At 42.5% G+C, this 25,178-nt stretch overlaps 2 protein-coding genes across 2 annotated transcripts in view; one reads left to right on the top strand and one right to left on the bottom strand.

Moving 5' to 3' along the window:
- Window positions 1-12,943, top strand: part of INPP5J (inositol polyphosphate-5-phosphatase J) — an 85,078-nt gene extending 72,135 nt beyond the window's left edge. The window contains exons 8-13 of the mRNA XM_040416720.1: window positions 4,898-5,007; window positions 5,128-5,311; window positions 9,046-9,183; window positions 9,266-9,352; window positions 9,443-9,547; window positions 11,668-12,943. Of these exons, the coding sequence (XP_040272654.1) occupies window positions 4,898-5,007; window positions 5,128-5,311; window positions 9,046-9,183; window positions 9,266-9,352; window positions 9,443-9,547; window positions 11,668-12,159 (1,116 nt within the window). The 3' untranslated portion in view covers window positions 12,160-12,943. The remainder of the gene's footprint in view (window positions 1-4,897; window positions 5,008-5,127; window positions 5,312-9,045; window positions 9,184-9,265; window positions 9,353-9,442; window positions 9,548-11,667) is intronic.
- Window positions 12,944-17,132: 4,189 nt separating this feature from the next.
- On the bottom strand, window positions 17,133-23,106 carry PLA2G3 (phospholipase A2 group III). Its single transcript, XM_040416721.1, has 4 exons — window positions 22,797-23,106; window positions 22,460-22,592; window positions 21,785-21,919; window positions 17,133-17,793 (listed from the first exon to the last, which is right to left on the bottom strand). The coding sequence occupies exons 1-4, from the start codon at window positions 22,954-22,956 to the stop codon at window positions 17,499-17,501; spliced, it is 723 nt and encodes a 240-aa protein (XP_040272655.1). The 5' UTR covers window positions 22,957-23,106; the 3' UTR covers window positions 17,133-17,498.
- Window positions 23,107-25,178: the final 2,072 nt, after the last annotated feature.

The following is a 25,178-nucleotide window of genomic DNA, read 5'->3' as shown; positions in this document are numbered from 1 at the left end:
GTCTCTGAGTATTGCACACCTTGTGCTTTTGGGCACTCCAGTGATGTTGCAGCTCTGAAATATGGCCAAACTGGTGGCAAGTGGCATCTTGGCAGCTGCACGCTTGACTTTTCTCAGTTCATGGGCAGTTATTTTGTGCCTTGGTTTTTCCACACGCTTCTTGCGACCCTGTTGACTATTTTGAATGAAACGCTTGATTGTTCGATGATCACGCTTCAGAAGCTTTGCAATTTTAAGAGTGCTGCATCCCTCTGCAAGATATCTCACTATTTTTGACTTTTCTGAGCCTGTCAAGTCCTTCTTTTGACCCATTTTGCCAAAGGAAAGGAAGTTGCCTAATAATTATGCACACCTAATATAGGGTGTTGATGTCATTAGACCACACCCCTTCTCATTACAGAGATGCACATCACCTAATTGGTAGTAGGCTTTCGAGCCTATACAGCTTGGAGTAAGACAACATGCATAAAGAGGATGATGTGGTCAAAATACTCATTTGCCTAATAATTCTGCACTCCCTGTATGGGCTGTTTCTGTAAACTACAGAATCAGGGCAATATATATTGAGTTTTGTTTGGCTGTTAACCCTTGCTTTGTTAGTGGATTTTTTTTTTTATTAAAATGGAAAATCTGCCAAAAAAGTGAAATCTCCATTTTCCATTAATTCTCGTGGAACACCTAAAGGGTTAACAACGTTTGTAAAATCAGTTTTGATTACTTTGAGGGGTGTAGTTTCTAAAATTGAGCCATTTATTGGTGGTTACTATTATGTAAGCCTCACAAAGTGACTTCAGACCTGAACTGGTCCTTAAAAGGTTGGTTTTGGCAATTTTCAAAAAAATTTGAAGAATTGCTTCTAAACTTCTAAGCCTTCTAACGTCCCCAAAAAATAAAATGGCATTCACAAAATGATCCAAACATGAAATAGACATATGGGGAATGTAAAGTAATAACTATTATATGAGGTATCACTATCTGTTTTAAAAGCAGAGAAATTGAAATTTGGAAAGTTGCGAATTTTTTTAACATTTTGGGTGAATTTGGTATTTTTTATAAATAAAAAAAAAAAAATTTTACTTCATTTTACCACTGTCATGAAGTACAATATGTGACGAGAAAACAGTCTCAGAATGGCCTGGATAAGTAAAAGTGTTTTAAAGTTATCACCACATATGGTGACATACAGTCAGGTCCATAAATATTGGGACATCGACACAATTCTAACGTTTTTGGCTCTATACACCACCACAATGCATTTGAAATGAAACGAACTAGATGTGCTTTAACTGCAGACTGTCAGCTTTAATTTGAAGGTATTTACATCCAAATCAGGTAAACGGTGTAGGAATTACAACAGTTTGCATATGTGCCTCCCACTTGTTAAGGGACCAAAAGTAATGGGACAGAATAATCATCATAAATCAAACTTTCACTTTTTAATACTTGGTTGCAAATCCATTGCAGTCAATTACAGCCTGAAGTCTGGAACACATAGACATCACCAGACGCTGGGTTTCATCCCTGGTGATGCTCTGCCAGGCCTCTACTGCAACTGTCTTCAGTTCCTGCTTGTTCTTGTTTTTCCCTTCAGTTTTGTCTTCAGCAAGTGAAATGCATAATTAATCGGATTCAGGTCAGGTGATTGACTTGGCCATTGCATAACATGCCACTTCTTTCCCTTAAATAACTCTCTGGTTACTTTTGCAGTATGCTTTGGGTCATTGTCCATCTACACTGTGAAGCGCCGTCCAATGAGTTCTGAAGCTTTTGGCTAAATATGAGCAGATAATATTGCCCGAAACACTTCAGAATTCATCCTGCTGCTTTTGTCAGCAGTCACATCATCAATAAATACAAGAGAACCAGTTCCATTGGCAGCCATACATGCCCACGCCATGACACTACCACCACCATGCTTCACTGATGAGGTGGTATGCTTAGGATCATGAGCAGTTCTTTTCCTTCTCCATACTCTTCTCTTCCCATCACTCTGGTACAAGTTGATCTTGGTCTCATCTGTCCATAGGATGTTGTTCTAGAACTGTGAAGGCTTTTTTAAATGTCGTTCGGCAAACTCTAATCTTGCCTTCCTGTTTTTGAGGCTCACCAATGGTTTACATCTTGTGGTGAACCCTCTGTATTCACTCTGGTGAAGTCTTCTCTTGATTGTTGACTTTGACACACATACACCTACCTCCTGGAGAGTGTTCTTGATCTGGCCAACTGTTGTGAAGGGTGTTTTCTTCACCAGGGAAAGAATTCTTCGGTCATCCACCACAGTTGTTTTCCGTGGTCTTCCGGGTCTTTTTGTGTTGCTGAGCTCACCGGTGCGTTCCTTCTTTTTAAGAATATTCCAAACAGTTGTTTTGGCCACGCCTAATGTTTTTGCTATCTCTCTGATGGGTTTGTTTTGTTTTTTCAGCCTAATGATGGCTTGCTTCACTGATAGTGACAGCTCTTTGGATCTCTTCTTGAGAGTTGACAGCAACAGATTCCAAATGCAAATAGCACACTTGAAATGAACTCTGGACCTTTTATCTGCTCATTGTAATTGGGATAATGAGGGAATAACACACACCTGTCCATGGAACAGCTGAGAAGCCAATTGTCCCATTACTTTTGGTTCCTTAACAATTGGGAGGAACATATGCAAACTGTTGTAATTCCTACACCGTTCACCTGATTTGGATGTAAATACCCTCAAATTAAAGCTGACAGTCTGCGGGTAAAGCACATCTTGTTCGTTTCATTTCAAATCCATTGTGGTGGTGTATAGAGCCAAAAATGTTAGAATTGTGTCGATGTCCCAATATTTATGGACCTGACTGTATGGCCTCATGCACACGACCGTTGTGTGCACCCGTGGCCGTTGTGCCGTTTTCCGTTTTTTTTTCGCGGACCCATTGACTTTCAATGGGTCCGTGGAAAAATCGGAAAATGCACCGTTTTGCAGCCGCATCCGTGATCCGTGTTTCCTGGCCGTGAAAAAAATAAGACCTGTCCTATTTTTTTCACGGCCAACGGTTCACGGACCCATTCAAGTCAATGGGTCCGTGAAAGAACACGGATGCACACAAGATTGGCATCCGTGTCCGTGATCCGTGGCCGTAGGTTAGTTTTTATACAGACGGATCCGAAGATCCGTCTGCATAAAAGCTTTTTCATAACCGACAGTATATTCTAACACAGAGGCGTTCCCATGGTGACGGGGACGCTTCAGGTTAGAATATACTAACAGAACTGTGTACATGACTGCCCCCTGCTGCCTGGAAGCTGCTGCCAGGCAGCAGGGGGCAGCCCCCCCCCCCTTCCTGTAGTTAACACATTGGTGGCCAGTGGGCCCCCCCCCTCCCCTGTAGTTAACTTATTGGTGGCCAGTGCGGCCGGCCCCCCTCCCTCCCCTGTAGTTAACTCGTTGGTGGCCAGTGGCCCCCCCCTCCCTCCCCTGTAGTTAACTCGTTGGTGGCCAGTGGGCCTTCTCCCCTCCCTCCCCCTCCTAATTAAAATCTCCCCCCTATCATTGGTGGCAGCGGAGTGTACCGATCGGAGTCCCAGTTTAATCACACCAATGTGTTAACATGACCTGTCACTTACCAGTAGGAGGAGCTCCCGGCCGGACCTGTCACTTACCAGTAGGAGGAGCTCCCAACTGGACGCAGACCATCGCAGCTCGCAGGTAAGTATATTGGTTCTACAAATTGCTAAGTAACCATGGCAACCGGGACTGCAGTAGCGTCCTGGTTGCCATGGTTACCGATCGGAGCCCCAGCGATTAAACTGGGACTCCGATCGGTACACTCCGCTGCCACCAATGATAGGGGGGAGATTTTAATTGGGAGGGGAGAAGGCCCAATGGCCACCAATGAGTTAACTACAGGGGAGGGGGGGGCCACTGGCCACCAATGAGTTAACTACAGGGGAGGGGGGGGGGCCCAATAGATCCAATAAAAGTAAACAGCAGCCTTAGATACTGATGCTTGGGTACATTTATTGATGTTAGTTTAAGTTTCACATGCGACAATATGTATAACGTTTCGGCATAACAATGCCTTCGTCAGATACTATGCCGCAGGGTGAGGGAGCAGACAGGTAGAAGGACGCATGTGGAAGTTAGCATGTGTATAACATGTTCAGACTAGGAATGGCGTCTCTTCCAGGCAGCAGGGGGCAGTCATGTACACAGTTCTGTTAGTATATTCTAACCTGAAGCGTCCCCATCACCATGGGAACGCCTCTGTGTTAGAATATACTGTCGGATTTGAGTTTCACGATGTAACTCAAATCCGACGGTATATTCTAACATAGATAGGCGTTCCCATGGTGATGGGGACGCTTCAAGTTAAAATATACCATCGGATTGGAGAAAACTCCGATCCGATGGTATATTAACTCCTGACTTTACATTGAAAGTCAATGGGGGACGGATCCGTTTGAAATTGCACCATATTGTGTCAACGTCAAACGGATCCGTCCCCATTGACTTGCATTGTAATTCAGGACGGATCCGTTTGGCTCCGCACGGCCAGGCGGACACCAAAACGACTTTTTTTTCATGTCCGTGGATCCTCCAAAAATCAAGGAAGACCCACGGACGAAAAAACGGTCACGGATCACAGAAAAACGGAACCCGTTTTTGCGGACCGCAAAAAAATACGGTCGTGTGCATGAGGCCTATGTCAGATTTTCAAAAATCCATCTGGGATTTAAGGTGAAAAGTGTCTCTGGCTCGGTAGTGAAGGGGTTAAATTAGGTCTAGAGATTCCATCTAAATTAACTGTTTGATGAGCTACTTGATACTAAACTGTATATTTTGTAATAAAGCAAAAGGAGACCTAATAGCTTTCGAAGAAGGGCACCTGTAAAACTGCCTACATTCAGTAATAATCTTTCATTACAGCTAAACATAGCAAAATGCTGTGAACCTGTGTTGTCTGGCTTTATGGAAGGACCCCTGACCTTTCCTCCCACCTATAAATATGATGTCGGGACCAATACCTATGACACTAGGTAAGCGTGTGTACACAAATGTATTATTCATTGACACATTTATGAAAGCTGTTGCATTTACAGATATAATATAGAATTATATGTATTAAGTTGTCCTATAATAATTCATGTAATGTTCAGTTCTAAGAAGAGAAAGCCTGCGTGGACTGACAGAATTCTGTGGAAAATGAAAAATCCAATTTCACCGTCAGACACAAGCTGCAGCATCTCTGAGGGGATGTCAGTGACACTGCTCAGCTATGGATCCCATATGCATTACACAGAGAGTGACCACAAACCAGTATCTTCTATTTTTTCTGTAAAGGTGAGATTGCAGTCAATATTTTACTACAAAGAACAGTCACTGAACTATTTAACTAATTGATATTAAGCGATACACATCACTGATCACGAATACAGAGATCTAGATATTGGGGCAAATTTACTAACTGTAAGATTGAGACAATGTAAAGTTAGTCTAGACCAGTGGTGGTGAACCTATGGCACGGGGACCAGAGGCAGCACTCAGAGCCCTCTGTGGGCACCCGCCCCCTGGAAAAAGTCTATGGTGTACCAATATGCCTTAGGGCTCATGCACACGACCGTTGTTGTTTTGCGGTCCGTTTTTCACTGATCTGTTGTTCCGTATCTGAGTTTTTTTTTTCTCTGATTTAAGTCCTCTTCCGTTCCGTTGCACAAAACATATCCGGATGGTTTCTGTATTTGATCCGTTTTTTGTGGAGCGCATACAGAAATAGTAACTTATTATTTACCAAACACATGAGCAATATGGGCTGGGCATAGCATTTCTACAGTAAGGATCCGCAAAATACGGATGACATACGGATGTGTTCTGTGTGCGTTTCGTATTTTTTGCGGACCGATTGACTTGAATAGGACCTCGGACTGTGATTTGTAGACAATAATAGGACATGCACTACTTTTTGGCGGAACGGCCATGCGGACAAACGGAATGCACACGGAGTACCTTCTGTATTTTCTACAGCCCCATTGAAGTGAATGGTTCCGCATACGGTCCGCAAAAAACCCAGAATGAAAGCGGAAAGAAAATATGTTCGTGGCATGAGCCCTTAGGCCTCTTTCACAAAGGCGTCGCGTGTGAGGGCCGGACAAGATGCGGATGGGTTGCAGGAAAATGCGCGATTTTTCAATGCGTGTGCAAAGCGTTTTAATGCGTTTTGCACGCGCGTGAGAAAAATCGGCATGTTTGGTACCCAGACCCGAACCCGGACTTCACAGAAGTTCGGGTTTGGGTTAGGTGTTGTATAGATTTTATTATGGTTATAAGGGAAAATAATAGCATTCTTAATACAGAATGCATAGTAAAATAGGTATGGAGGGGTAAAAATAAGAATTAAACTCACCTCATCCACTTGTTCCCGCAGCCCGGCTTGTCTTCTTTCTTCTTCTTTGATGATCTGGGAGGAAAAGGACCTTTGGTGACGTCACTGCACTCATCACATGGTCCGTCACATGGTCCATCACCATGGTGATGGACCATGTGATGAGCGCAGTGACGACACCAAAGGTCCTTTTCCTCCCAGGTCATCAAAGAAGAAGAAAGAAGACAAGCCGGGCTGCGGGAACAAGTGGATGAGGTGAGTTTAATTTTTTTTTTTTTTTTTTTAACCCCTCCATCCCTAATTTACTTAGCATTCTGTATTAAGAATGCTATTATTTTCCCTTATAACCATGTTATAAGGGAAAATAATAATGATCAGGTCCCCATCCCGATCATCACCTAGAAACCACGCGTGAAAATCACACCGCATCCGCACTTGCTTGCGGATGCTTGCGATTTTCACTTAGCCCCATTCACTTCTATGGGGCCTACGTTGCGTGAAAAACGCACAATTTAGAGCATGCTGCGATTTTCACGCAACGCACAAGTGATGCGTGAAAATCACTGCTCATGTGCACAGCCCCATAGAAATGAATGGGTCCGGATTCAGTGCGGGTGCAATGCGTTCACCTCACGCATCGCATGCACGTGGAAAAGGGGCCTTAGACTTTTCCTGCCATCCATCAGCACAGAGCGCACTATGAACAGCACAGGCAGTGCACTGAATGTAGGCAGGCTATTATAGCTAAATGATAAAGTAGATGGAAGATATATTATATTGGACTAGTATTCAGGTTAAATTGCCATGTTGGCACTTTGTGATAAATATGTGAGTTTTGGGTTGCAGTTTGGGCACTCGGTCTCTAAAAGGTTCACCATCACTGGGCTAGAAAGTCCAAAGATGCTCCAAATTTAGCACAAAGTAGCTCATACTGGATGGTAATTTTTGTGCCTATTGGCTGACTTATTTTGCACCAAAATTTTGGAACAATTTTGGTGCAACTTTAGCCATGCCTCTTTCCAGGTAAGACAGGCCTGCTTATCAAACCAGGTGCGAAAATGTTTAAAATACATAATAAATGTGGTGCAAAGCAGGTACACCATTTTTTGGTGAAATTAAGCCAGTTTTCTAGTGCATTTAGCTTAGTAAATTTCCCCCATTGTGAGAAATGCTTCTGAGTTAGAGGAGATAATAGGGGAAAAAACTGTCATTTTGGTGATGGTAAAAGGGTTAAATTTAGTTTATAACCTTTTAGGCCTCCACATAAGTTATAAAAAAAAATCTTGTACATGACTGTATTTTTCTTGTTTCTGTAATTGCCATCCCTGTTTAATTAGATGGGTAGACAGGTACATATGGAACGTGTGTACAGTAAACAGGGTTTATATGAGCATGGGGATAATGTGCTTGTGACAAAATAAAGAGATTAGGCCATTTTCACGAGGCATATTGTATAGTACTTGTGTTTATCCTTATTTTGGATTTAACACACTGGGACAGATTTACTATTGAAAATGCATGCATTTTTTTGGGCACATTTTGAACATTTTTCTAAGCATTTTACCCCTTGCCTGTCACAGGGTGTGGTTTTGTGAGAAAGTGCTGTGGATCCACGGGAAAGAGGCGTGGCCTCAATCCATTTCCGTGCATCAAAAATCCGCCACAGTTTTGGTGCATTTTTGGCGTAAAACGATGCCAGTTCATAGGTGACGTAGAATTAAACTAGACAGTTTTTTTGTGCACAGACATATTATTTTGACGCACAGACAGAACTCTGGCATAGATCTAGTGCAGGATTTCTGATACTTCATAAAAGGTCCATGTGCCAGAATAGTACTGTCTGAATAAGGCCTAAGGGGGATGTCCACCAGATACAGAATGCACAGCCAAAAGAATATATTATGTTCATATATTCTTGGTGAACTTGTTGATTTATCCCCCCTTTGCCGCCATAATTGCCTCAGATTTTATTGGAACGCTGTCCACACTGAAATAGAAGCAAGTTAATGAGGATAAGAATTAAAGAGACGCCCTCCAGTTCACTAACTGTTCAGAAAAAAGTTAGGGCTGAATAGTTGGGTTCAGTTTGTACATTTATTTCTTTGCAAAATCTCAGTAGCAGCAAAAAAGAGGATAGATAGGTGCAGTGCTTTCTGGGACCCACTCCCTTCTCCAATACCGGCCCCTGAAGTGAAGGGAGCGCAGCTGCACATGCATGTTCGCAGTCCTTTCAGTGCTATGGGCATTCCAAAAAGAGCCGGGTGCTGAACTGTCTATTTCCGGTAGTCTCGTAGTGGCAAGTGGAGAGGTGGCTGTGCAATGTATTCTCCTTCACTTCAGGCATCCCATTCTGGCGATAGAAGCGGGTCCCTGAGGTAGGACTCACACCTGTCTGACATTCATGGCATATCCCAGTGATATGCCACAAATGTTGAAATGAGAAAATCCCTTTAACGATAAAAAAAACTATTCAGATTTGCTGTTCAAAAATGATGGCAATGTCTGCAAGTTGTGCTTGTTGATTGGTTGTCATCCAGATTTCCCAGAAACTTCTTGGTTGAAGAACATACCGTAGTAACAGTTTTTTTTTCTACTGTCCCATTTATCTCAATAAGATTTGCAGAATTCATTGTATATGCTGCAGAAACAACCACACGTGTACTGATAACCCTTACAAATGTTTATATTGTCTCAGTTTTCTGCCTGTCTTGTTGCCCCCCTGGTCCACATTTGGGTACATGATGAGTGGCTACTGCCTTCAGATGCCTGTGTCACCTACAGGTGGTCTCCTATTTACATGAAGAGTTCTTGGGATTGGATTGGACTTTATAAGGTGAGGAATGTTGAATAGTTTTACCAGTTTGCCTTATTAGATAAGCCCAAGCATTTTCACATCTCGCCCTGTCTTTTTTCAGGTTGGGTTTCGACATTATAAAGATTATGTATCTTATATCTGGGTGAAAACAGAGGAGGACACAGATGGAGGAAGATACAAGCACCAGGTTTTTGCTCACTTTTAGTAGTAGTGTATCAAAAAACAATGTAGTAATGTTTGCCATGTTTGCTTTCACATCTGTATGTTCTTAACACAGGTAATGTTCAGTGAAGAATCACTTCCCAAAGGCAGTGGTGAATATCTTCTTGGCTACTACAGTAATAATATGAGCACCTTAATTGGGGTTACAGAGCCCTTTCAGGTGAGTACGTGCCCTTTTCTAGTAGTAAACATTGTTAATAAATGGAACTACCGGCAAATACTGACAGATTCCCTGGTTACAAACAACTGTTGTACTCAGCAGCATTTGAGAAAATATAGTTCACAAGCAAGCTGGCATCGGTGGCCAGGGCTTCCCTCTGAGTTCTACCTGCACGGTTCTGCTTCATTTACAGGTCTGCATGACTTCTCAGCAAAGGAAGAGCAGGGATTTAAAAGAATAAATTGCAAATTATTCTGAACCTTTTTCTAAAACATGAACATGTGTGCCCCATGCCTATATTGCAGCCCGCATACAGCGGGTCTTGTGCACTCTGTATCAGGGATGTGGACCCATTGACTTGAATGGGTCCGCAATTTGCAAGATACGGTGCGTTGCGGAGCAGAGGAACGGATCTGATGCACACGGAAGCACTTCTGTGGGATTTTGGTCTGTGCCTCCATACCACATAAAAATCCAACGCGTCCAATTTTTTGCAGTGCGGCTTTATCTTGTGGATCTTGGACCCATTGAAGTGCACGCGAACGGTGCCTGTGCATTGTGGACCACAATTTGCGGTCCACAGGCACGGGCACACACGTTCTTGTGCATGAGCCCTGACATGTTCGGGGGTATTAGAGTCTAATAAATAAAAAGGTTCCCCTAAGCAGCAAATGGTATAAACTTACATATACCATAAACGCACCTCACTGAGCCACTGCTGTTCTGTCGGTGCTCCGCTTCGCTCCACTTGCTGTCTTGACACAGTAGGAAATGGCTCTGAATGCTGCTTAGCCATTTACTGGCTGAAGCGGGTCATCGCTGCTGACAGTGATTGACTGAGCGCCATTTATAGCCTTTCCCTGCTGTATTGAAACAGGAGCAGGAAGTGAAGGACAGCGAGGACACAACACACTTAGAACAGTGGGGGTTGGCGAGGCGATGGTAAGTGCTTTTTTGTATACTATTTGCCATCCAGGAATACCCCTTTTAGAGGGGTTCTCCAAATTATATGAAAACTCTGGCAACCCCTGTAAATGGCCTAATATAAATGAATGGGTCTGTTTCTTTGAAAGCTGCACTTCAGTCCTCCCACTGCTGACTGATTTTTTTGGGCTGAAAAGCTGATATTCTGTGCACAAGTCACTGATGCAGCCAATCGCTGCTTTCTTCATTGCACATGACGTCTCTGCTGAGACCAGTAATGGTTGAAGCATTCACCTGTGTGCAAAAAACGTCCCTGCTGCAGTCAGAAAAACAAAGAGCAGCGGTGAGGACTGGAACACAGCACAGGAAGAAGAGTAGAAAATAGCATTCATTTGTTATTTTAGCCTGCTTACATGGGTAGCCTGAGTTTTTATAGAACTTGTACAATTTAAGTCATAGTTTTTTTTCTCATTATGATTATTATGAGCTAATATTCTTGTAATACTATATGCTTTAAAGGGAATGTGTGATTGGAAAACGACCTATTGTTGAAATCACTTTTTTTATGTCAAAGATATTTTTACAATTTTTGGTGAGTTGTTCCATGTCACTATCTATATTAAAAAGAAAAAAAAGTGTGTATAATCCTACAATTTTCACACCGGACACTAGGCCTAAAATACATTAAAACCTCATGTCCTTTTAAGAGCAGCTACATGGGCCATAGTCACAATAGACATAAACTGACCTAATTGACTTCTATTATGAGTTTTCTAGGATTGCTCTGTCACCTGTGCAGAGGTCGGGGGGGGGGGGGGGGGAGTAGATAAGCTGTGGTATCACCTATTGTGAATGGTGGATCCTGTGTTTTTTATATGTGCATGGGCAGCGTATGCCCATGCACATTCAATAACTGTGGCGAAAGCGGAGACATTTCTGGATCGGGAGCTGTTCTTGATGGGTTTAGCTGACAAAAGACTAATGGAAATCATGGCCTAGTGGCCAGTGTGAACATTTCAGGATTATATACATTTTTTTAGATATAGATAGTGACATAGAAAAAAAAACAACATTTTTTTTTTAACATAAAAACTTGATTTAAACAATAGGTCATTTTCTGATGACACATTTAAACAGTCAACATACATCTTTACCTTCCTTTTTGTATATTTGTCTACTTTTTCTCTTTGCCCCAGATCTCCCTGCCAGGTTCTGAACCAAGCTCGGCCTCTGACAGTTCAGACTCCAGTTCAGAGGATGATAACAGCAGTCATGTCCTCCTCCGGCCCAAATCCCGCAGCCCCAGTCCAGCAAATGCTCGCTCCCCACGAAGCAGAAGCCCAGCACTTGCACGTTTCCATGATCTTATCCTTCCCAGTTCCTCCCGACAGAAGAGTCGAAGTCCATCCCCATGTGGGGCCAAAAGCCCAAAACAAGAGAGGCCTCAAAGGCCACGATCTAGGGAAACCACCCGTGAACCAAGAAGTTATAAAGTCCACAGCTCTCAGGGGTCCCAGACCATTGTTGTGCCCCCCGTGAGACCTGCAGCTGTGGGCCAAGGCTTTAGTCCAAAAGGAACAACCCCTGTCTCCCCTAATTCATTTCGTAGAGAGTCCAGCCTGACAGTCCCTGCTTCTAAAAGTACAGACTCACAAAATCAAATTCAGAGTCTAGACAGAGCAAAGTAGAATACATGTCGTGTGGTCATTTGCACCAGGGTGAAAGTTTTCTTGGCCATTAGATCAGTAAATCAGAGGTTTTATTTCATTATGTTGTACAACGTGTATGTTGTTACTTTGATTTATGTTTAATCTGAAATGCAGTACTCAAACATTACCACTAGGTGTCATTATAGGCACATTAAAATCAGGTACACAAACACGCATTGTAATCTTACCTACAGATGTACACCAGTCATTCCCTAAAATTAATACGAATTTGTGACTGGTCTAAAAATTGGCTGATTTATGGGGGGAAAATTGAAAAATCTGATCAAATTGAGACCAAAGTTTTACTTTCTAAGGAAGAAAGAATTTGAGAAAGAATGGTTATATACATGGATACACGGTGAATTTAATTTACACAAATGTTCTATGAGATGTTATTGCAGAAATGAAAACCTGTTGTGCATACGGCTATTCTAGCTTACCTTTCAGAATGTACTACAAGACTTTCCGTCTTAGTATGAATGGTACCCCAAAATGCTCTTACCTTCTGCCCCTTAGCGTTTAACTAGATGTGCCATAGCCACTCAACTGCCCTTTTGTTGCACTGTTGTATAATTTAAAGTGGCTCTCCACTATCAGTAAATTTTTGATATGTCATAGGAACATGTCAAAAGTTGAAATCAGTTGAGGTCTGAGCAATGAGATCCCCACTGATCTCCACAAAGAGGGGAGAGAAGCGGTCACTTAGTGCGTTCTCTCTCCTTGCTGCAGGGCAGGAAGCGCGACGGACTCAATAGAAAGTCTATGTGCCCTGCAGCAAGGAGAGAGAGCGCTCTAAGCAAGCTTTTCTCTCCCCTCATTCTAGAGATCAGTGGGGGTTCAGGGACTCGACTCCCACCGATCTAAACTTTTGATATGTCCCTATGACATTTGAAAAGTTTACTGAAAGTACAATGCCACTTTAAGATGTTCTGTGTCCTGATGTTTCATTACTACGAAGAGGAAGAAGGCTGCTTGGGATTAAAAGGAGGCTGTCAGCTTCCAGATCACCTCTAAAAGAAGCATGTGGCCTTGTGGGGATCATGCACTGAATCAGAAACATACCCTTCTTTTGAAGATCCATGATGCAAATTAGTATGCTAGTGCATTCTAGGCAAGGACATGCTGTCCAGTGCGCCATTATCCCCTGGGTGATTAGGTGTTGATATTGGTGAGCAATGGTGCACTAAATGGCACGGCCCCATTTATGGTGCACTTGTATCTTAATTTGCATCAAAATAAAAAGATTTCTCTGGATTTCAAGCACTGATTTCAAAAGAAAGGTGTATATTCAGTGCACGTCCTGTACCAGACCATATACTTACTGTGGACAGGCCTGAGTACTGTTGTCTGAATTGGCAGACCTGATTTTCTTTTTGGGTGGGGAAGGGACGCTGTCGGATATTGTTTCAGCACTGAATGCTTGAATGCACAAAGTACGTACCCATGCTGTATGGGGCCAAGCTCCTCACGCAGTAAGGTCTTTTGCTGTGAAGTAAATGCACATCATGTGGAAATCTTTTGGATGTCCACATGAGTTCATCTTCTTATATTGAGACTTTTTAGAGTGTTTACATAGTTTGCACTGTTTTATCTTCATAATCACAGGACATTTTTGCATCGAGCAGTATACTTGGAAACAAAAATGTACATATCCATGTGCACTGAAACTTACTGGTTATGGTTAAGATATACATTCAAATTTATTTTCTTATACAGTACATGTTATGCAGTATATTAATCAATAACAGACCTCTTGGCCTCTACCCAGGTATTTACAGAAGATATTTTACCATGTAGAATTCCATCAACCACTATCCCGAATCCCAGATGTTACTCAGTGGATTGTCACTCACTATTTGAGCACTCCAGCTGAAAATAAAGGGTCAAGCCTTCCTCCTTCACATTGATGGTAAGGCTACTTTCACACCAGCATTTTTGCTGAATCCATCATGGATCAGCAAAAACGCTTACGTCATGATAATACAACCGTCTGCATCCGTTATGAACGGATCCGTTTGTATTATCTTTAAAATAGTCAGGACGGATCCGTTTTGCCCCACACCACATCGTGGACAGGAAAAAGCTTGCTGCGTTATACTGTCCACTATGGGGACGCAACCAAATGCAACGGAATGCATTCTGGTTCATTCCATTTCGTTCAGTTTTGTCCCCATTGACAATGAATGGGGACAAAAGGAAAATGTTTTCCCCCGCTATTGAGATCCTATGACTTATCTCAATAGCGGAAAGGGAAAGTGCAGATGTGAAAGTAGCTTAAGACATACAGTACAGACCAAAAGTTTGGACACACCTTCTCATTCAAAGAGTTTTCTTTATTTTCATGACTATGAAAATTGTAGATTCACACTGAAGGCATCAAAACTATGAATTAACACATGTGGAATTATATACATAACAAACAAGTGTGAAACAACTGAAAATATGTAATATTCTAGGTTCTTCAAAGTAGCCACCTTTTGCTTTGATTACTGCTTTGCACACTCTTGGCATTCTCTTGATGAGCGTCAAGAGGTAGTCCCCTGAAATGGTTTTCACTTCACAGGTGTGCCCTGTCAGGTTTAATAAGTGGGATTTCTTGCCTTATAAATGGGGTTGGGACCATCAGTTGGGTTGAGAAGAAGTCAGGTGGATACACAGCTGATAGTCCTACTGAATAGACTGTTAGAATTTGTATTATGGCAAGAAAAAAGCAGCTAAGTAAAGAAAAACAAGTGGCCATCATTACTTTAAGAAATGAAGGTCAGTCAGTCAGCCGAAAAATTGGGAAAACTTTGAAAGTAAGGGCTATTTGACCATGAAGGAGAGTAATGGGGTGCTGCGCCAGATGACCTGGCCTCCACAGTCACCGGACCTGAACCCAATCGAGATGGTTTGGGGTGAGCTGGACCGCAGAGTGAAGGCAAAAGGGCCAACAAGTGCTAAGCATCTCTGGGAACTCCTTCAAGACTGTTGGAAGACCATTTCAGGGGACTACCTCTTGAAGCTAATCAAGAGAATGCCAAGAGTGTGCAAAGCAGTAATCAAAGCAAAAGGTGGCTACTTTGAAGAACCTAGAATATGACATATTTTCAGTTGTTTCACACTTGTTTGTTATGTATATAATTCCACATGTGTTAATTCATAGTTTTGATGCCTTCATAGTCATGAAAATAAAGAAAACTCTTTGAATGAGAAGGTGTGTCCAAACTTTTGGTCTGTACTGTATTACTCCCCTGTCAGCTTTTCTTTGTTTAGCTAACAATCATAAACAGTCATGTTAGAAGTGAAATACTCAGTTGCTAATCAGGCATTGTGTGGCTGCTAGAACTGGTTCCCTGCTATTTTATAGGGACACTTCCATCATAAGACCTCTTTCACACTGGCGTGTGCGGCCCGTGGTCGTGCTGTGGCCCGCAAAATGCGGGCCGCAATGCACAAGCACAGTCCGTGCGGCAGCCGCAGCGGATCGCGGACCCATTCACTTGAGTGGGTCCGCGATCCTGCCTTTGCGCAAAAAGATAGGACATGTTCTATCTTTTTGCGGAACGGAAGTATGGGACGAAACCCCACGGAAGCACTCCGTAGTGCTTCCGTAGGGTTCCGTTCCATGGTTCCGTTCTGCACCATTTCGCATCTCCGGATTTGCGGACCCATTCAAGGAATGGGTCCGCATCCATGATGCGGAATGCCCACGGAACGGCGCCCGTGTATTGCGGGCCGCAAAACGGCAACGGGCCGCACGCACCAGTGTGAAAGAGGCCTAAAGGGGTATTTATTTAAACTCAGTGTTCATGGAAAACAACTTTACATTAGCATTTTAAGCCTTTTTTATTATTATTTCATTAGTATCAGGCCATTGGAATTAAATATGAAATAGTGTTCTTCTGTAACAGTAATTTCAGATATGAATGTTCTCAGTGGGAGAGCAGAGTAATCTCATTCTACAACACTGCTGAACAGGGAAGGGTTTATCTGTAAGATAATCCTCATTAGAATAGTAGGTAGAGGACTGGAATGACTGACAGGTTTATTCTTCTTTAGATGTGCCTAGGTAAACATGCAAACAAAGGAGCATTGCATTGATTAGTAAAATGTGAGAAGCCCTGACCAGCTATACTACTGGAATGGTGTAGGGGAGGTGCTTTGCTCTAACTGAGTAATCACCCCTTATTCACGACTTATAGTCTAAATAGTGTATTACACCTGCTGATCTTTCGGCAGATGATTGCTAACGAGTGTTCGTAGTCTAATACTGCCGCAGATTACCCGATGAATGAGCAAACACTCGTTCATCGGGCAATCCAAGTCTTTTCACATGTTAAAAAATCATCATTTGCAGGTGGCAGATCGAGGTGTGTATTGACAATCTGCTGCCGTCAAACAATGATTCAGTATAGGGTAGAGCGATGGTGAAACGATTAAAGGACCACTAAACCTAAACACCCAAAACAGGCTGGTCACTAAGGGGTTAAAGGACCACTAAACTTAAACACACAATTTACCATAAAGAATTACCAACAACATATGTATGTATAGACAAACACTATGTACTGTACATATATGGAGAGATGAAAGATTATAGACTGACATTGGAAGTGTGCGGTGTGCCCTTGTATATCTACAGGTCTGATAAGACGCAGGACGTTGTACATATATACAGATCAGTCTTAATAGTTCTTTAGCTTTATTGGCCATTTAAACTATACCATGAAGACAAATGTGCTGTATATAAAACTAGAACTCATTCAGTGCTTGGACAAATTATTTTCTGGATGAGCCTAGAAATATGGAAACACCTGAATGATTTGTTACCCTTAGAGAAAACTATATCACAAAAAACTTTGCTACCAAAACTATTTATATAGCACAGTAGTCACAGAGAGCACAATTGTGGTTTACTTGTATAGCTAGTGTAATTAAATACTATATGGTGTAAGGAACTTAACAATGTGATTATGTGGTAGTGACAGGGATTCACCTCCTCTAGGTGATAGTTTTCCCGGCTATGTACTAAAACAGTGCTGTCAAAGTATTCTATAAACAGGTCCACGTCCATGTGTTATCTTCTGTGATGCCATACACTGGGTCCTGCGTATTACTGCTGCATTTCACAACAGCACCTGAGCCACCAGGGGGCGTCTGCAGTCTCAGAAATCTCACAAAATCTCAGACTTTTCTTACAGATCTGATCTAAGATTTTTTTGCAGTGTGGCTTTATTGCCAATAATATGGCTGTTCTTCTGTCAGGTATTTTATTTTAATAAATAAATGGTTGTTTACCTGCACATTGTCCTCATACAGCTCCTGCTGCTTTTTTGTCAGTGTTTTGTGAACAGTTTTGATTTTACATTCAGTATTTTGGGTTTTTCTTCTGCTTTATTACTGTCTTTTAATATACCTTTATTGTCTCTTTTAGATTGCTCTCTCTGCAGTCTTTTGAGCCTCCTTCTCCTTGACTTAGCATTTAGCCGTTGTTGGGGGGGAGATGTAACATTGTGTGGATGTAAGCTGTGAGGTATAGGGATAGATGTGCGTCTGTCCTCTGGATTACTGTAGTTGAAGATCTCTGGCTTTTGAAGCTCAGCTTTTGGTACACTGCCATTCTTTTTACAACTGATGAACAGGAACATAAAAGAATGTACATTACAACATGATACAAAATATTGTTAGGCTGCAAAAGCTTAGGGAGTCGGTCACATCATTTTCACTAATGTAACCAACAGCATCGTCCCACAGAAGTTTGGAAAAGCATTCCGAAAATATCTGTGTGTAATTTGGATATTTATGCAATGTCTAGGAAAATCACTTTCATTCAGCTGAAAATAGTTTACAAGTGCCAAGGTGGGCAGGCTTTGCTGTTTCATGTGTCCAAGCTGGGTGGGCTGTCATGTTCAAAGTCCCCAAGCTAGGCAGGCTGTCCCCTAACCTTCCAAGCTTCCTTCTCGCTCCCCTGACGTCACAACAAAGCCTAGCAAAATCTCACTTAGGCTGCGTTCACACGAGCGTGTCCGGATTAGTTCCGGATGCGTCCCGGTGTGTTGCGGCAAACCCGCGCGAGTAGGAATGCAATTGCAGTCAGTTTTGACTGCGATTGCGTTCCGATGTTCAGTTTTTATCGTGCGTGTGCAATGTGTTTTGCACGCGCGTGATAAAAAACCGACTGTGGTACCCAGACCCGAACTTCTTCACAGAAGTTCAGGTTTGGGTTCGGTGTTGTGTAGATGTTATTATTTTCCCTTATAACATGGTTATAAGGGAAAATAATAGCATTCTGAAAACAGAATGCTTAGTAGGTGATCAGTTGAGGGTTAAAAAAAATAAAAAAAATGAACTCACCTTCTCCTGTTGTTCGCGTAGTTCTCCCGGTCTTTAGTTCTTTAAAAGATAAACTATGGGCTAAAGGACCTTTGGTGACGTCAGATCACATGCTCCAATCACATGGTCCATCACCGCGGTGATGGACCATGTGATTGGAGCATGTGATCTGACGTCACCAAAGGTCCTTTAGCCCATAGTTCATCTTTTGAGAAGTAAAGAAGAGACCGGGACTTACGCGAACAAACGGAGAAGGTGAGTTAATTTTTTAATTTTTTTTTAACCCTCAACTGATCACTTACTATGCATTCTGTTTTCAGAATGCTATTATTTTCCCTTATAACCATGTTATAAGGGAAAATAATACAGTGAATAGACTGTCACCTAGCAACCATGCGTGAAAATCGCACAGCATCCGCACTTGCTTGCGGATGCTTGCGATTTTCCCGCAACCCCATTCACTTCTATGGGGCCTGCATTGCGTGAAAAACGCAGAATATAGAGCATGCTGCGATTTTCACGCAACGCATAAGTGATGCGTGAAAATCATCGCTCATCTAAACAGCCCCATTGAAATGAATGGGTCCAGATTCAGTGCGGGTGCAATGCGTTCACCTACCGCATTGCACCCGCGCGGAAATCTCGCCCGTGTGAACGCAGCCTTATGCACCCTGTGCTGCTTTTCCAGCACCTGCACAGTACATTCCCTTTGTAGGCTATTGCCTCAGGCATATGTTCTGCATCAGCGTTGCGGCATACACTTGTGAAGATCGCCAAAGGCAAAACGGCTTATTCTCAGGGGACGGTGACTGCATGAGATTTTGAGATCCCTTTCCATGACGTCGGAAGAGGAGAGGAAGCCTTGGGGGGATAGAGAAGGAGCAGAAAGTTGGTAAGGGTGGTGGGCAGGGTATTTTAAACAAAGTCGCTCAGCTGGACACTTGGGAAGTATTTTTTAACAGATATTTCCTAGACATTGAATGAATATCCAGATTACACGCAGGTATGTTTGGAATGCCTTTGCAAACTTCTGAGGGGCAATGTGTAACGTGACTGATCATACGAAGGTCTTACTGGCATGACTGTGTTCCAACTGCAACAGATGGATCCATGAAAAATGGATTGCACATGTATGATTTCAGTGCACAATAAAGTTTTTTTTCACTCTCACAGACATGAATAGGCAAGTCTGAGCTGCAGAAGTCTACCACAATAGGACATGCACTAAGTTTCTCTGAGAGGACAGCACATTGAAGAGAAAAACATGTGAATAAGCCATAAAGGTGGCCATGAATTAAGTTGTTTAGTTCCCTTTCCCCCTCAGTTTTGGAGGGACCATCTAATGTGTATGAAATGCTCATCTGACACTCACAGTGTATGTCATGGGAAAAACAAGATCAGGCAAGTTGAATTTCAACATGACTGATCCTTTGTTTCAAAGGGAGACATGTCACTGCTAGAGGTGTCTGTCAGTCACCTATCCCTCATTTCTCATGTGGTGCTGGTTAGGAATAGCTGTCCACTGAATCAGTGTCCAACCAACAGCTATTCAAAGTGTACGGCCATCTTGTCATATAATGAAAACCAACCTACATTATCAAAAGTGCACCGATGCCAGTGTATTATGAAAATTACACTATATGGACAAAAGCATTGTGGCACCTACACATTACACAGGTATACACAAATTATACACATTATACAGTTACGTTCACATTACACCTACAGGAGATTTTATGAAATCCTATTCAACATCCATAGTTATTAGTATAGAGTTGACCCTCCTCCCCCCTTTCAACTAAAGAAGCTTCCACACTTCTGGGAAGGCTTACTGCAAGATTTCAGAAGCATACAACTGTCCAAAGTGTCTTGGTATGCTGGAGCTTTATGATCTCCCCTCACTGCAACTACTGTAAGGGGGCTCCACTGAAAAACCTTCCCCATAACATTATCCCTCCTCCACCAAACTTTACAGTTTGCACAATGCTGTCAGGCAGGTTATGTTCTCCTGGTGTTCAACAAACCCAGACTTGTCCATCAGACTGCCAGTCAGAGAAGTGTGATTCATCACTCCGCAGAACACATTTCCACTGGTCCAGAGTCCAGTGATGCTCTGCTTTACACCACAACAGCTGACTCTTGCATTGTACTTAGTGATGTTTGGCTTGCATACAGCTGCTTGGCCATGGAAACCCAGGTCATGAAGATCTTGACCCAATGTTCGTTCTAAGGTAATGCCAGAATAGGTTTGTACTCTGGAGTTATTGTGTCAGCAGAGTTTTGGTAACTTTTATGCACTACGTGCCTCAGCACTCATTGACCCTGCTCTGTAACTATACGTGGGCTGATTTTCGGTGGCTCCTAAAAGCATGTATTTTGTAATAATACCACTCACAGATAATCATGGAATATCTAGGAGGGAAGAAATTTCATGAACTGACGTGTTACAGTACTACACTGGAATTAAGTGACTTCTTTAGAATGAGTCATTCTTTCACAACTGTCTGTGAAGGCAGACTGCATGGCTAGGGGCTGGATTTTATACACCTGTGGTAATGGGATTGAATTCAGTGAATAAGAGGTGCACTTTTCTCTTTATAGTGTATATCAGCTTTATTAATTAACTTTTTACATTAAAATACGAGTAGGATCGCAGCAATAAAATAGGATGACACTGCAGGGTCTGTATATATGGCAGTATAAAATAATAATATAGCTTTACATAGGCTCCTTTTTTAAAACACATCATAAATATAAGGCACACAAGTGCACCTGTTGCTCCTTATCAGTGTGTATCTGCACTTTTTGTAAGATAGGTTGGCTTTGATTGTGCTTTAAAGTATTGCTGCACAGGGGTTTTCTAGCCTTTGGGACATTTTGTTTGCCAATGACTAGACTAAGCGATCACTTGTCCCCAAGTAGCAGGTGACCACCAGGGACATGTACGTGACCGTTGAGGAAAATGATTGGCTACAGCGGCAAACATGACCACGTCTGTCCAGAAATGTATAGGCTGCAGACTGGTGTATCACTGAATGGAGCCTGCTAGCTAGAACACAGCGGTGGGGATGAGTTGTTTCAATAGGTGCAAGACGCTACTTGTGTCAGTAAAAAAAAAAATCCAAAGGCTGGACAACCCCTTTAAGAGTTAAAATGTATGCACATTTCAATTTTGATGGTACTAGGTGTAGACATGGTATGTTTATTTTTCGCTGTTTGTCCATTAAGCCCATACAAGTTATGGCAGTTTGGGCAGGTATTGAAGCCAGAAATGAGAAAACACACTCACCCTCCCCACCAGTGCCACTCCACGCACTGTTCCTCCTCTCTCAGGCTGAAGCAGGGCATTTCCAAGATATTGAAAAACACGATGCCAACAAGTGTGGACACGGCGTCATTAAGAGCGTGAAGACACTGCCTAAACCTAAGGAAGGAATGCAGACGTAAGAATGATGGTGGAAACAATATGTAAACTTAGCCATGTTTTGTTCTAGAGGAATTGTATTGTGCCATGTGAACTGAATGATAGTGGTTTAGCTGCTGATAGTCAAAAGAATAAATGATTTATTTTACATCACTCCTTGCACGTGATGTCATATTCTTTAGATGAACACAGCCTACATCTTTTAGTTCTTTTTAAGATTTGTATTTCTTTATCTGTTCCTGTCACATTTTACGCTCCACAAAGAGGTAGAACATTTCCAAAAGTTTACGAGTGACTGAACTTAGTCACCCCTTTAAAATCTCAAAACATACAACTGGATTGTAGCACAGAACAGCTTCTAATAGACTATAGGGCAGAATTCTCTGGTGGTTCAGTGGTCTACCTAAGAGCAGGAGAAGCACCGGGAATTGAAATTACACATTGATTTCCTATAATTCACCAAAAGAGAAGCTGACTCCAATTTCACAAATTTTAAATTGATAAATTTCCAAATAAGTATTTATTGGGCATTTATCGTACCTCTGGTCACAGTCACAGTGGGAGACGGTGTGAAGTCTGTAATTTCTAATGCCATACTGAAATTCAAATGTTTGAATTTGTGGAGAGCAGTGGTCATGTTCTCTGCAACAACGATCCACTCCAGAAAATACACCTAAGAGGGAAGAATTACAAAAGAAAAGGAGAGTAAGTCTTCTGATATGCAGTGGAATCTGTAGGCTATATGTTATATAGAAGTTGATTGGTTATCACTTTAAGTTGCAGATGGTATTGGCTGCTCTATGACTTTGTTGTGTATGGATATAATAATGTGTGGATGTTGGATCCGCATCTTGATCCATCTGTGTATTCATCTCACCTAAGCTGGTGAAGTTTTCTGCAGTGCTTCCAGCTCCACACCATAATGTTCCAGGCATTATCCAGCTCCGTCGATACCTGGTCTTCATTTTCTCCCTATTTACGGTAAATAAAACTATGAAAAAGAGTACCGCCACCACTACGCAACTCCTCCAAACCATACTTCCAAAATAACCTATGTGTATACAGTTGCAGTCAGCAATGCATATGTGCGGCAGTGTTTCAAATAGGTTAAAACTGCACAAAATGTCAAGAAAGCGACAAAAACTTGACGTGATAAAAACACATCTGCCCTATTCTCCTAGCAGTCACTGTAGGGTTCTAAGGCTATCTGTAGATCAGTAAAGTGTAAGACTCAATGAACTTGGCTGCAGGTGAATCACCATGTTTTATAGGAGGTTTGATATATGAGGTGATGTGTCTCATGACCTTAATGTCACACCTCCTACTCATTCAAGCTCAACATCCATAGACAGCAGCTGTTATCAAGTGTTATCTCTATGATTTCAAAGAAACACATCATTGTATTTTTTTTTTTTTTTTAGTTCAGTGGAGAAAAATAAATGTGAAAATGTTATACTGTCCAGGCAAAAAATATATATTTGGGAGTGAATAGACATTTTGCGGTGGTCTAATCTGACATGATCTCTCCCTTCTGGAGTCCTTCTCTGTAAAAATGTCTTACAACTGGAATTTGAATGAAACCCCATCATACCTAAAAGGTGTAACTGCGGGTAAGTCCAATATCCTTCTTACCTCAATGTCACACAGGGTCCAAGACACCGGAGGTGGGATCTTCACAATATACCCCTATATTATGAGTCCTCATCGCTACTGTTAGGACAGCTGCCCTGCTCTCACCTGTAGACACGGACACCATGCTACTAACCTTGTGGCTGCCTAGTACTCCAGCCTCTGTCCCCTTAAGGCATACACTCACCTATGGCTCTTAAAGGGCCAGTGCTTTCAAATCCTTCCCAAGCCAATGGCTAGGGGTTCCTAGATATTTAAGGCCCCTTCTTCAAGCAGAGAGCTTAAAGGGGTATTCCCATCACATACCATTGTCTGATAGGAGCAGGTCCCAGAGGAGAACGGAGCAGGGAGAGGGGTGGCTTGAGAACCCCAGGGTCCTTCCACCACGCAACACTGCTCTCATACAACTGAATGGATGCGCATTGCGCACGTGCGGCCCCTGCTCCTGTTCATTTCTATGGGGCAGATGGAAATAGCCGAGCCAGCTCGGCTATTTTCGGCGGCCCCATTGAAATGATTGTAGGGCGGCTGCGCGTGCACAGTGCACCCTCCATTAATTTCCCCGCTCCGTTCTTGTAGGTGTGGGACCTGTACCTATAAGACAATGGGTGCATATCCTAGCGATATGACCCCATAGTATGTGATGGAAAACCCCTTTAAGGTTCCTGGTGACCAGCAGAGGTGTGATGAAGTCTAGTGTTTCTGTGATTCTCCTGCGTTTTGCCTGCATTTGTTCCTGTCTGTGCTACAGCCTGTACCCACCCTGCCTATGTGATCCTGCACCTTCAGTTTCAGTTCTGTTTGTGTTTGAGTTAACTCTGTCCATCTGCCTTGTACTGTGTTCCTGTCAAGTAAACAGCCTGCCTGTGTCGTCACTACCATGAAGCCTTTTGGTATGTAGTGTGTCTAAATTTATCTACACCACCAGTATGCAGTCCGCATCTAAGCCTTAGTGACTGTTCACACTGCTTCTGTGGTTTTGGTGCAATTTATGGATCCTGACTTCCTGGTGGGTCAGCTGCCAACTACACCGGGACTATCCCAGGAGATAACAGTCTGGTTGCTTCCCTGCAGCAAAGACCAGATTCCTGTACAGGAGTTAAAAGGTGAATACTAGGAGAGTGTCAGAATAATGCCATTAGGGTTAGCCCAACAACACTAAACTAGTTAGTTGGCACAGTGGGTTCATACTCGCTGATCTATATAAACTACAATTACAGATTCTGCAATGAAACAATTTATCCTGTGTACAGGGTGGGCCATTTATATGGATACACCTTAATAAAATGGGAATGGTTGGTGATATTAACTTCCTGTTTGTGGCACATTAGTATATGTGAGGGGGGAAACTTTTCAAGATGGGTGGTGACCATGGCGGCCATTTTGAAGTCGGCCATTTTGAATCCAACTTTTGTTTTTTCAATAGGAAGAGGGTCATGTGACACATCAAACTTATTGGGAATTTCACAAGAAAAACAATGGTGTGCTTGGTTTTAACGTAACTTTATTCTTTCATGAGTTATTTACAAGTTTCTGACCACTTATAAAATGTGTTCAATGTGCTGCCCATTGTGTTGGATTGTCAATGCAACCCTCTTCTCCCACTCTTCACATACTGATAGCAACACCG

This window comes from Bufo bufo, chromosome 2 (genome assembly GCF_905171765.1).
Source record: "Bufo bufo chromosome 2, aBufBuf1.1, whole genome shotgun sequence".
Lineage (NCBI taxonomy): Eukaryota > Metazoa > Chordata > Amphibia > Anura > Bufonidae > Bufo > Bufo bufo.
This window is presented reverse-complemented; position numbering and strand designations above follow the sequence as displayed.